The following is a 12,530-nucleotide window of genomic DNA, read 5'->3' as shown; positions in this document are numbered from 1 at the left end:
GACCAAAAACTGCAGAGCATTCACGGGGAGCCCATCTTCTCAAGGCCATTAATGCTTGCTCGATGCTTCTATGCTTGCTGTTGTTTCTTGTTTGAACTGTGTTTTAATGTTCAAAGGAAGGCTGTGAGTGAGGACATCTATGGTCCATTTCTAGTTTTGATTACTGTCTACTTTCGAAAAACTTCAGTTTTTCTTGTGTCTGACCCTCAGTTTCTCAGTAATTACAGAGATGTCACTGTACATGTGTGTATACATATGTGTGGCCATAACAGGACTTCTGTTACTCTTTGCAAAGCACCTTTATATTTCTGGGAGGGATAGAAAAATATCAGGTGTTTTACCTCTTTGATAGGAGTAGAGCAGGAAATACAGCTGCCAGCTGCTGTTTCACAGCTGTGGATTTCTCCACAATGCCAGTGCTACAGTAGTAATTAAAATGACAGATAAACAGCATCCATGTTTGTTTTCTAAACCCAGCAATGAGAAAACTCTATAATGACCATGTTAGAACTGCATGAACTGCATTGACCCTTGCCTCCACCACTATACTTGCCTCTTGGGAATGCGATGTACTTAATTATTGTTGTTATTTGGAACAGAGGGTTTGATTAATGCATGATTGATAGTGAGAAAAATCACACATAGTTCTGTGGGCATAGAACCATATTCCTATTCCTGCAAAGTCACAAGAATTTAGCTTCCTCCCAGTGGGAATCCTGCCATTTATTTAATTACAGGCAGGATTAAACACTGCACTAGGTCAAACTGGGAAGTTCAGGAGCCCAGGGAAGTGGCTGAGTCTCCATCCCTGGAGGTATTTAAAAGACGGGTAGACGTGGTGCTTAAGGACATGGTTTAGTGGTGGACTTGACAGTGCTAGGTTAACGGTTGGACTTGATGATCTTAAGGGTCTTGTCCAACCTTAACGATTCTATGATTCTACGATTCTATGAAAATTCAGCACACATGTAAGCATTTGCAGGTGTGGGGTTCCAGTTCCCTAAGTACTACCGCAATAATTTGGTTTTGAGGGTTCTGGGGAGGAGGAGAAAGCACGTGCAGCTTTGTTTCTTCAGTGCTGCCACATGACAAGAAGTGGCTTACTTCACCCTGTCAGGTGGAGAACAATTGGTGTAAGTTATACAGCAGAACAGCTGATTCCATGAAATGTATCTCAGAATTAGTTAAACAACCCAAGAGAGGGCACAGCCTGTGGTTTAATGACAACTGAGTGAAGGTTCACATTGTACTAATAACATCCTGTATCTCTGTGGTGGTGGTGTGGTATATGCACACGTACTCCTTTGCAGCCAATAACTTCTCATCAGGTTTTCACACTGGCTGATTTGGCTGTTATTTAACAAGTGTGTTTTCCTGTTCCTGCCATGGGTTTATTTTTGTTGCTGTTGTTGCAGTAGTAAAATAATTTCTGATATTCTGAGAAATTCTTCATAGTGCTGCTAATGTTTTGCTTGATGTTTTGCTGAAATAGGTTGTGCTGGGATTTTTTAAATGTCACATCTGTTCTCAAAGTGCATTTACTTAATTGGTGTACAGTGCTGGATTGGATTCAGTACCTACGCACATATCAGCTAGGTACAAAGCTGCATGGGTTGTCAGAACATACTTGAAAAAGAAATGTGAGCTCAGCTTCCTACAGCAGTAAGGTGACAAGCTCTGATGATGTGGGAGGTAGGACAGCAGGGTAATACCCAGGGCAAATCAAAGACACCGGCCCTGCTGAGTGGTGCAAAACATGAGCAGAAGCCAAGGAAGACTTATTTTCTGTGGAAAAAGCCCTACTTTTGAAGACCTTTCAACCTGAATAAGAACAAAATTAATAATATTGACATCTCCTATTACATGTCTGATCTCATGCCCATTAGATTTCTTACGCATAGGTAAACACTTCCTCATACTATGTATTTTATATATAACATACAAATAATGAAACCCAGCTTTTCCACAGAGCATTTTATCATAGATATCAATGTACTTAATCAGTGGGATCATATATCTTTCCCATTTCATGGGCTGGGGAATGGAGAAACAGAAATAAAATGGCTTGTCATACAGGCCAGAAGTGCAGTGGCAAAACCATGAATAGAATTTAAATTTCATTTGCTATAAGCCAGTGGTTCCTACTTGCTAGGAATTGTTGCTGCCATAATTTGCAGTATGAAAATATAAAAATACAGAGCAATGGTATTAAAATACCAGAAGAGTCTCAAAGAAAAACAATAGAAAAATGTAAAAACACAAAAATAAATTTGGAAATAAAATGTTTTCTGAATGGAAACACAGAATGTTCTATTCAAGTGTAACTGTCACATTCCACTCTGCTTGTTTTTCCTAAAACAATCTCTGATCTAGATTACTGCATGTATTGCCAGTATTGATAGATCTATATTTTTCCAATAAAAAAAAAAACCTGAAATTTTTTGACAAGCTTCATTTGCTCTAGAGGAGGGAAAGGAAGGCATGTAAATCCAGCAGGACTTCTGAAAGGCCAATTATTTTTTTTTCTTTTATTTTTTTTTCTTTCATTTAGTGAACTTTACAAATACGCTGTAGGCTCAGTTTATAGTAAGAGCACGTCTTATCTGACAAATGGTAACTGATGCAATATGATTTAAAAGTCTTCCCCATCATGCAGAAATTAAAATTCTCTCCCCAGGGACATTTCACCAAAACATAAAGCAGAGCATTCCTCCTCATTTAAAACATTTTGTTGTGTGAAAAATGACAATGAGCCATAAAATCTGGAGGGAAATGATTACTGAACACTAACATATGCTCAATGATTTCAATACCAGAACGCGTGGAGGCTGTCAATTGTACTTCAAGCCAGGGAAATGAGTTTCTTGATCTTGTCCGGATGGAGGGCAATTTAAAGAGATGTTGCTAACAGAGTGGTTAGGCCCTGAAAGCCTGTTTTCAAAATAGCAGCAGGAGATCCAGCAGCCAACAATATGAAGGTGCCATTTTGTTTTGTTTGCAAATGCCTGTCTTACTGTCCCTTCACTACCCCAGCATGCTCTTTTCTTAAAACTGATGAGAATAATTGTCTCCAACGTTATTATTATGTAAAAAAATGGCATGAAAAGAAGATAAAGGTTGCCTACTCAGGCACTCAGAAGTTAGAAAATAATGGGATTACTGTTGCCTTGACAACATTTCTCTCTCTTTCCCCTGCCCCCAGTTTCATTCTTGGAAATGGCTAAACCACTTTGCTGAAACTCTGTCAAATAATTAAATAAAAGATTCAGCCGTGGGGAGACACCTGGCATGGAAAACTTCCTCCTGCCCTCCCCCAGAGTCTGACAAAATTATAAACAGCTGAAAAACAGGGGTTTATGATGAGAAGAATCAGGCAATGCCACGTACCTTGATGATACTAGTAGCTCCATCTGCACTTTCTCTTTTAATTTAATTTATACTACACACATCCCTGAGGGCCACATTTGGTGCGCGCCCTTTTGTGCTGCAAGAGGCAAGACCATGTAAGCAGCAGCAGCAGCAGCACAGTGGGCTCAGTTTCTTTCAGCTACCCAAGGAGGGTGGGCTTTCCATCCCGGGAAAGTGAAGACTAGGTGGGATTGAAGCAAGCTGCCATGATGCTGGAGGCAGAGCTTCGGCATTTATGCGTCATGCTCGGGTGACCCATATTCAACCCAAACTGATGTGCCTGGCAAATGGAAAGAGCTCTGCCTCTCTGAAGAGCATGGAGGGTCTGCAGAGGTCCAGAGCTGGCAGCCCCTGAGGGCAGGCGACAGCTCCGAATGAGGTCAGGCAAGATACTGATAAATGGCCCTGTCTTGTCAACACTGCAGTCATTAGCGCTGTTATCACCCAGCAAATGGGAACGTAAAGGAATTTGTATCCCTGCCCTTGCCAAAGCTGGAGAGCAAGTGGGAATGGGAGCTGTGGAGGTGACTGTGTTTGCTCATATCACTTACATTCTCCTGCAAAGAAGCTCAGTGATCAGTTTGTAACCAAAGGGACTTCACAGCTGATTATAAAACATTATGGTTCATCTTTCAGGCTGATTGAGTTTATGATGATGTTTCTTTCAAAGAAGGGAGAGAACATTTTGGCACACACTGGCATGGCTGAAACATTAACAAATCACTGGCCTGGTGCAAAGCCCAGAAATACTGTTATGCTCATTTCTTCATGCAACCTGTCTGGGCTAACAGGGCACTCAAAAATATCAGGTACAGTAGCATGCATGGGGGTTGGAGGTGAACCCAGCTGACCAGCACGGTCTGTGACAAGTCATCTGAGAACACTGTGAGGGGAGGGAGCACTGTGGTTTATTCAAGAGCTGAGTACTCTGGGGAAAAAAAGAATCACTAAATTTGCATTTAATGACATGTATTTAAAAACCAAAACAATTACAGCTGCATTAATTTTTCTTCCTTTTCTTTTGCTTGGAGCACAGTCAGCCCTTGCTTGTTGCTTAGGATTCCCACTGAATGCCTTTCTGACTCAAATCAGAGCACCCTGGCAGCCCCTCTATTTACCTCCATGGACAACCAGCAGTATTAGTGGCATTTCATCAGCACAGAGACTGGTCGACCAGGCCTATCAAGTCCTGCTCTGCAATTTGTACTCGGCTGAGGGGTACCAATAATTGGCCCCAGAGGTCCTAACTGGTGCATTTGTGAAAATTATCTAAAGTCACAAGCAAAGTCACCCATGACTGACTCATATAAGGTGACTGTGTGGCTCATTTCTGTATTGGGAGTGCTGGGTGACATGGCTATCTGTGACCTCAGACATAGGACTATGGCCTTCTGGTTCAAAAGCATTTTCTTCAATTAGATATTTTGTTAATTTGTCAACCTCAATATTCTACAAGCGGTGTTTAATTTCAAGGGAGGAAACCTAAGGGCATTTAATGTCTTGTTACTGCAGCTCTGAACCAATCCATTTTTGTCAGGTAACATCTGGTGCTTTCGTCAGTGCTAAGCAGTACTTTAAGTTTTGAAGTCTAAAATCCTTGGATCGGTTATGTGTGGATGCAAGACAATAAACCTCCATATTTCCCATTGGTCACTATCTGACCTCCTCAGTCCCTGCCCCTCTCATGCACTCATGTCAAAAGAAGACAGTGTTCTGCTTTCCAAGCAAAGGATTAAAGAGTGCTCTTCTCTGTCTAAAATAACTTGTCTATAAATACAGAAATGTTAGGAAATGTGCAGTATGTTAAGGTCAGGTAGCAGCTTGCGTAGTACAAGGGAGCAACCTGAACAGAGCAGTCCAGACGTACACCGGCTAAAGACCTGGCCTATAAATTTATGGTTAATAAAGATGGAATAACAGGAATTTGTCTAGGAACACCAGACTCCTAACAGCTGCTATAAAGTGGAACTGGTTGTTCAAACTCCCCCAAATCCATACATGCACAGTCCTGCTTTTTATTGCAGAGAGATGGATGATTGCCCTATAGGTCCTGGTGGCCAAAACCCGGTTCCTCCCACAAAGGAGAATGATTTGCAGCTGAATTATCCCTGATGTTGGTATTCCATATTCCTTTCAACATGGTGACAGTTTTGAAAGCCTAATGTAGTTTGGTCTTGCATGACAACAATTGTTGCATGAGAGTAACATGTGAAAAATCTAAATCATGCTGGAAATTTGAAAGGAAAATTCATTTGATTAGGACATATATCCTGGGAAATGCTCTCTCAGTTGTATTTCACATCAATAAAAGCTTCTCTTGATTTGATTTGTGCGTAGCAAAACTTCACCGGAGAGATTACAGGAAGTCTTGCTGCAGAATTGAGGCCGAGACATAGGTGGTAGATCTATAAGGGTGGATGAGCATTTTCAACCAAAACATTATTGAAAAAATAGTTGGTTTTGCTAAAATGATTTTCCTCGACCATGACTTCTGTCAGGGAGGAAAACAGTGTAGCATTTAAGGGCACCCAACAGCACTGAATGCCACCACAAAGCAAAACACTGTTTACACTGAAGGGGAAAAATAAATTAATGACCTGCTGGGCAGGAAACTAGGTGTCACATCCTGCTCTTCTGAAGTAAAAACGATAAGAGCTTTGATGAGTAGACATAGTAAACAGGGCCTTGGCTTTATGTCTCATCCAGGCGCCAACACCTCACGCCGTACAGTCATCCATCACAGTGCAGTGCAGCCCTTCCTTCTGTCCTGGCTCTGGAGGAGGATGCAGCACTCTGAGTCACCCTGCTCCTCCCTGCAGCACTCCCACCTCCCAGGGGGAACGGGCTGGCAGGAGGGAGATGTCCACCCTCTGACAAGCACCATTATTTCTTCTTCTGGACAACTTTCTCTTCCACATCCCACTCATCTTCCTTTCTCTCTTCTTCTGTTTCTTTTCCACTTTGAGGTTTTGTGATCCCTTTTTCATGGCTAGCCCACACATCCTTTCCCTGTGATTTTCCAGCCAGGACTCAGTATTCATGTAGGCAGAAGACCTGCTGGGGGGGCCAGGTACCAGATGGGTGATGCTGCTACCCTGTAGAGCCATTGGTCAGGGAGGTCCCTGCTTTGCCGCTTTTCTCTCTGAATCCATACCTGAGGCTCCCTGGCTGGAAGAACCCAAGCCTAGTTACTTTGCATGGGGCTAAAATCTTTGAGGTGCACTTTTCAGTACTGAAAGGATTTGGGAACAATTACCCATATGTTGTTAAGTCTAATGGCAATTCTGTTTCACAGTCTGTTATAATTTGTACCCCGGTTATTATCATAACTGAATAGGTGACTCCGTCTAATCTTTGAACTCCCAGCTCTTTGTTACCATCTCCCAGCTAAGAGGCAGTTACCTGCCATATAATCACTCTTAATGTGTCTGAGAGCAAAGTCACACAAACTTAAATTGCTGCTGAAGGTTTGCTTGTTTGACTTTGAACTCAAAGGGGCAAGGAGTGTTTGTACAGTCTGTCACGCCTGTCAGCTGGGAGGAAGTAAACACCCTCTGGGAAACAGTTGGGAGCAGATTTTAAGCCTCTTTTCCAGTGCCCTGGCCATGTGGCTGCTCCATATCCACATCAGTGCAAGGTCAGTGAGGCTAGATCAGATAACCACTGTCTGCTGCACTTTGCACAGAGAGCAGAGAGTGCTGTAGGCACCATTGCCCACAGCAGGGAGGTGGTTTGGGAGGCTGTTACTTCCTGCATCCCTCACCTATGGCCGTGGGCACCTTGTGGGGCTCCCACCGCCATTTGGGCTGCAAGAGGTTGGAGCTCAGGATGGCCCAGAAGTGCTGCCTGTGTGCTGCCCAGGGGTGGCTGGGTGGTCCCTGCTCCCCCCCAAGGAAGACAGGGTCTGTTGTGGAGCCAGCAGCCCCATGGCTGTTGGAGGCTCCCTGTTGCAGCGTGATCCTGAGCAGTGGGGCAAGGGAAGGTCTCTGCCCTGTCACTGTTCCTCTCCTTGGTGCTGCATTTCATGAGTTGGACAGGCTCTTCCCATCTCTTGCAGGAAAAGCTCCAAGCTGAGAAACGCCCTGTCCTGGTGCTAGTTGGCAGTTTCCCTCCCGATCTGTCAGCCACCCGGAGATGCGCTTCCCTTGGGAACACAGGTAGGATCAGCAGGTAGGAACACCCAACAGGTGTGATTACACACATCAGAGGCTAAATCCAACTGTAAAAAAGCAAGTGTGCATTCAACATCGTTATCCAGGCTCCTAAAGAAAGCTAGAATAGAGTGAGCCATTAATTTAGTTGTGAGGCTGAGCCTCTTGAAAGTTATTTCAAGGATTTCTTCTTGTACAATTAGAATAAAAACCTTCTTTCAATATGCATAGTCTGTTTTTGCTGCAGTGTGCAGTGCGTCTTACCTCACATTGTCTTTTACTGTCAGGAGCCTTCAAGCATCTAATTCTACTCTGACATCTGATTTCTCCAAAAAAAGTATACATGTATACATCTCACCTGCATCTGAGGAACAATCCCGCCTCATCTGTCAACAAAAAGAAATTGTGATAACCTATAAGAAAGTATAGACTGCACGATTTGCTTTACTGAAATTTAAGTGCAAACCAACATTCTCAGATAAATTTGAGCAGATTCTTACTTTTGTCACAGGAACCAAAGACTCGAAGCCCATCAAGGCCAATTAGGTGGTTATTGACTTCAGAGCACTTTGAATTGGCTCTACAAATAGCACCATTAGCCTAAGTGGCCCAAGCACCTCTTCTGTCTGCATGCCTTCAACGATCTGTCTACATTCCTCTGAAGATGCAAGTTTAGCTTTGCTCTCATTTACTCCTGGGTGAAGATGAGATCACAATGTATTTATTTTTAGAGGTAGTATACCTACATTAACACAAAATGTACCTTTCGTTTCACACATGCATACAGAAGAGGAAGTGGAGTGCTCTGCCAAACACACTGAAGTTTCTTGCGATTTATCAGCAATATGAGAGAAGAAATAATCCATTTTATGTTTTATTGTGTTTTTTTGTCATCTGATGTAGTACTCGTCTGTCATGGCTAATTACTTTAAAAGAATTCTGGTTCTAGGTCACAAAATCTATGAATAAAAGATGTTCACGTACACCATCTAGGCCAGGTGTCACAACTCAGTGCAGATATCTACACAACAAAATTCTTCCAATTTTAATTACTATGTGAACAGATATGCTGATTACATGAAAAATCAATAAAATATTAATCAGATAAAGCAAGACAGCAGGTGGCCAAAGACATCAACAAGGCATACGTCTGTACAACACAAACATCCCTCTGCAAACAGGAGGGGCATGCTCGTGGTATCACTAGATGTACTATGTCACTGAAACAGCCTAAGTCACCAAAGTGTCACCATGCAGAGCTGTTTAATTTTTAAGCAAGAATAGGTACATTTTCTGTTTAACCCACTTAGGGACTGACTGGTCCTGCTTCCCTTCTGCAAACACATTTTCCAGGCAGGTCAGTGGAGTTTTTTTCTGCCTGAGGTGGGCAAGACTGAAGTTATTGAGGGCAATGTACTAAGACAAAACAAAACAAAACAAAACAAAACAAAACAAAACAGAATTTATGCTCCTTCTCACTGCATTATAATGTGTTACAAAGGACTCACAGCTTCTTTTTCTGTGTTTGTTTCACTTTGGGAATATCAGAAATATCAAGAGAGTATACACTCTTTTACTCTCTTCCAGCCCTTCTGGGTATGCTTGTTTAACTGCTTCCAAAATCTGTCCATGGTTACAGAAATGAATACCAAAACTGTACCTGGCCTAGCCAAATAAAATGTGTAGTTTCTTACTTCACAAGCAGGCATAGAGCAAGCAGTCTCGACTTCTTAGTTACCATAGGAATTTGGGTGACTGACAAGCCAAACATATTCGTCAGCATCCAGCAGCCCAGGACTGGGCTGCTTGGCGCAAGGAGGACCTCTCGGTGCCCTCTTGGCACCCTGGGTACAGACAGTCATGCAGGCCGAGTTACTGGCCTGGAAATATCTCCCTGGTAATGTTTTGAGGCTCGGGCCTTTTCCTGTGCTGTGTTTTGCAGACGAGTGGGGTCCAATGTGAGACAGGCTTTGTTCTTCTCATGTGAGCTGAGCTCTCCTCCCATTTCCCCTTGCAGATCCCTTTGCAGGATATGTTTTTATTGCACCCTCTCTCTCCTCGGTTCAAGCAGAGTTATTCATTTCCTGACTGTATGTGACCAGATGCGTAGCTGTTGTCAGTGGTGTAAATCCTCAGCCTTCAGCTGAACTAAAAATCAGCCTGTGGTGTTTGATGTGCTGTGTTAATGGGACATGGCTGTTTTGAGATTTCTGGCTTTCACAGAACCAAACACTTCATCTGCGCCTTCAGGAAATAACGATAACTCATTAAGACCACGACCCCATGTTTCTCTTTAAATACAGATGTTATTCAATGTGGAGCTCTAGACTGGTTCTGACAATACATTTTTTGTTCCTTCTCTGTACAAAATTGAATAATGTATCTCCCTGAGTCTCCTTTTACTCAAGCAGCAAAGGTTGCTCTGATGTCAGCTGCAGGGGTGAGATGTAATATGGATAGCTGTGAAATCCCCTTTGACAGTTACAACCAAAGTGAAAATATCCTTCCAATCCAAAAAATCTTTCCTCACATATAAGCTTCTACAGTTTTGTAATTGTAACTGCTAAATCTGAGCACTTCAAAGAGATACTGGACTTTTGAGAGACACAAATTCTTCCCTGGAATCTTTTAAAATCCAGAATATAAAAGACATATCCCTGGGAGACTGCAACCAAGAGACATGACAGAAACAGAGTTGCCCTACCAAAGGTCAATGAAATCCAAAATAAGACGGGGAGACTGTGGAGGCCGATAGTCTGTAAGGGCCCCCTATACCCAGTGGTGCCTGGGGGAAATGCAGGGTGTGTTTGCAAGGAAGGGGAGACAATGGAGAAAGAACACCGTTCCCCAAGGAGAAGATCTCTGGGGAAACCTGGCAGGCATTGTGTTCCCATTAATCCTTGTCCCTGTAATATATGACAAGAGAGGGTACAGAAAGCAGAAGGGAATGTGCTGATAATAAGGGGAGTTTTCAAGAAATGTTGAGAATAGTTACTGTGAGTTGCTTTTTGTGGCCTCAAATCTCATTCTCTTTAGGGTTAGTGGCAGAGGACAATTGAGGCTAAGATCTAAGAATCAGCCAGTTAGGAAGTGGTGGTCCCAGAATTTTAATCCTGGCTATTTGAGGGACAACCCCAGGGGTTGGGGAAGAGCTGGTTGGGGGAGGTATCTCAGTACATTGCAGGAACCTGGACGTTAGAATACATGCCTAACTTTTAAGCAGCTACAGTTCACTGAGATGAATCTGACTCTTTCTGATAGTCAGTGGTCAATATTTCAGCTTACTGAATTTGGGGCCCAAACACATTTTGCCTAGGGAGCCAAAACTCCCTTTGAATTAAGTGAGATTATACGTGGCAAAGCCAAGAGGCTGGTGATCTTACCAAGCTTTGGCTTAAAGTGCTGGGACATGTGGGTACTTAACTGCATCTGTTTTAGCACAAAGCCTTAGATGTTTTCATCCTGCTTGAGCAATCCCTACAGAATTAGCTTTTCTGGAACAAGAAACCCTATTGGCCTGTGTAAACAAGCCACATTCAGCTGAATGCAAAGCCCAGCTACAGTTTCAATTTCTGTAAATTATGCAAGGATATAAATGATGAGTGCATCAGTAAGCTAGACCAGAGGCTGATTCATTCATGTATTGATTCATGCATGGGTTATCTTCATGCCTTGCAGAAAAAAAAAACAATTAAAATGGTTACACTAAGCTATAGAACTTGAAAGTGGTGGTTGAGGGGGAAGAGTGATTCTCTGCTTGAAGAGTGGCAGATGAAGCTATAGTTTGTATACTAGCGCTCTTCTAATTTGCATCACTTTAAATGCTTCTTAGCTGTGTGTGACCAAAGTGGAAAAAATAATTAGCTTGAAATACAGAAGAAATTCATTTGATATTTTATTACTTTAATGCCGTGTGTTTGTTCAATGCCCTTTTTTCTCACTGCCTCAAGAAGTAAAAAATAGAAGAAGATGTTCATATTTTTAAATCTTTGTCACAACAGAAATAATAGCAAAAACTCATTCCCACGGTCTGGGAGTGTGACCAAGCACCTTTGGTAAAAATTCCCATTGGAGGTTGTAGATGGACAAGTGGGAAAACCGAGGAAAGAGGGCATTCAAGTTTCCTAAAAACAAGAAATAAAAAAAAGGTGAAAGAAAATATATCCATCCCTTGCAATCATCAGCCAATCAGGATGCAGGAATGACATACAATTTTCTTCTGTGTGTGGGCGAGTAAACCATAATTCTGTACTCCCATTGTCTTTGATGATAAAATGTAGCTATAGGAAGGGTAATTTTTTTAATCTTGAGAAGCTTTCAAGAAACAAAATATCACATGAACAGACTGTACGTACAGGCAGTTTCTTGAATCATGAACTGTTTATCTGTAAGCTTGAACACAAATAAATCCTACTTACATAAAAGCAAACCACATAATGGATCTGCTTCTGATTCTTTCAGCTTCTATTTTAATTAGCTAATGCAGACACTGAGCAAACGGTATGTTGCTTGTTGTTAAGGCTGCTTTAGTCATCTGCCATTTTGCACTTTTTTGATTGGCTACTGCTAAGGGAAAGGAAAGCTCTATAGTGGTTGTACATAAGAAAAATAACTGCAACACGGTGCTGTGGAAAGCTATGCTTTTATCTAGCTTCATCTTCACCACCCCCGTGTCATTAAGTTTAAGTTCTTTACTTTGGCTGAAAGTTTTAAGCACAGCATTAGTAATATCTACTTTCATGTACACAGTTTTCACCTCGCAGGTTGCCTCTCAGTGTAACTCTGTTTATTCCAGGAGTATTACACCTGGGATTGTTTTAACCCAGCATGTCAAGGTATAGTGTTAAACTGTTGTTCAAATTGCATGCAAGCAATTTTGCAAAATTTGACTGCCAAAACTGAATCAAAGGCAAAATTTATTTTCAAAGGCAAAAGATAAGTAAAGCCAGGTTTAAAATATGAAAATCTCTC

At 42.1% G+C, this 12,530-nt stretch overlaps 1 protein-coding gene across 2 annotated transcripts in view; it reads left to right on the top strand.

The window, feature by feature from the left end:
- Positions 1-9,025, top strand: part of LOC148054582 (uncharacterized) — a 60,632-nt gene extending 51,607 nt beyond the window's left edge. Inside the window, exons 3-4 of one of the 2 annotated variants that reach the window (XM_087765532.1) lie at positions 7,466-7,565; positions 8,071-9,025. In XM_087765532.1, the coding sequence (XP_087621658.1) occupies positions 7,466-7,565; positions 8,071-8,105 (135 nt within the window). In that variant the 3' untranslated portion in view covers positions 8,106-9,025. Of the gene's footprint in view, positions 1-7,465; positions 7,566-7,846 lie in introns of both variants that reach the window. The other variant, XM_087765534.1, reaches the window with a different exon arrangement.
- Positions 9,026-12,530: the final 3,505 nt, after the last annotated feature.

The sequence above is a fragment of the Nipponia nippon genome, unplaced genomic scaffold, assembly GCF_047370975.1.
Source record: "Nipponia nippon isolate SJK-2023a ecotype South Korea unplaced genomic scaffold, ASM4737097v1 scaffold_3, whole genome shotgun sequence".
In the NCBI taxonomy this organism is placed as follows: domain Eukaryota; kingdom Metazoa; phylum Chordata; class Aves; order Pelecaniformes; family Threskiornithidae; genus Nipponia; species Nipponia nippon.
The sequence above is the reverse complement of the archived record's forward strand: the minus strand, read 5'-3'. Positions and strand labels throughout refer to the sequence as shown.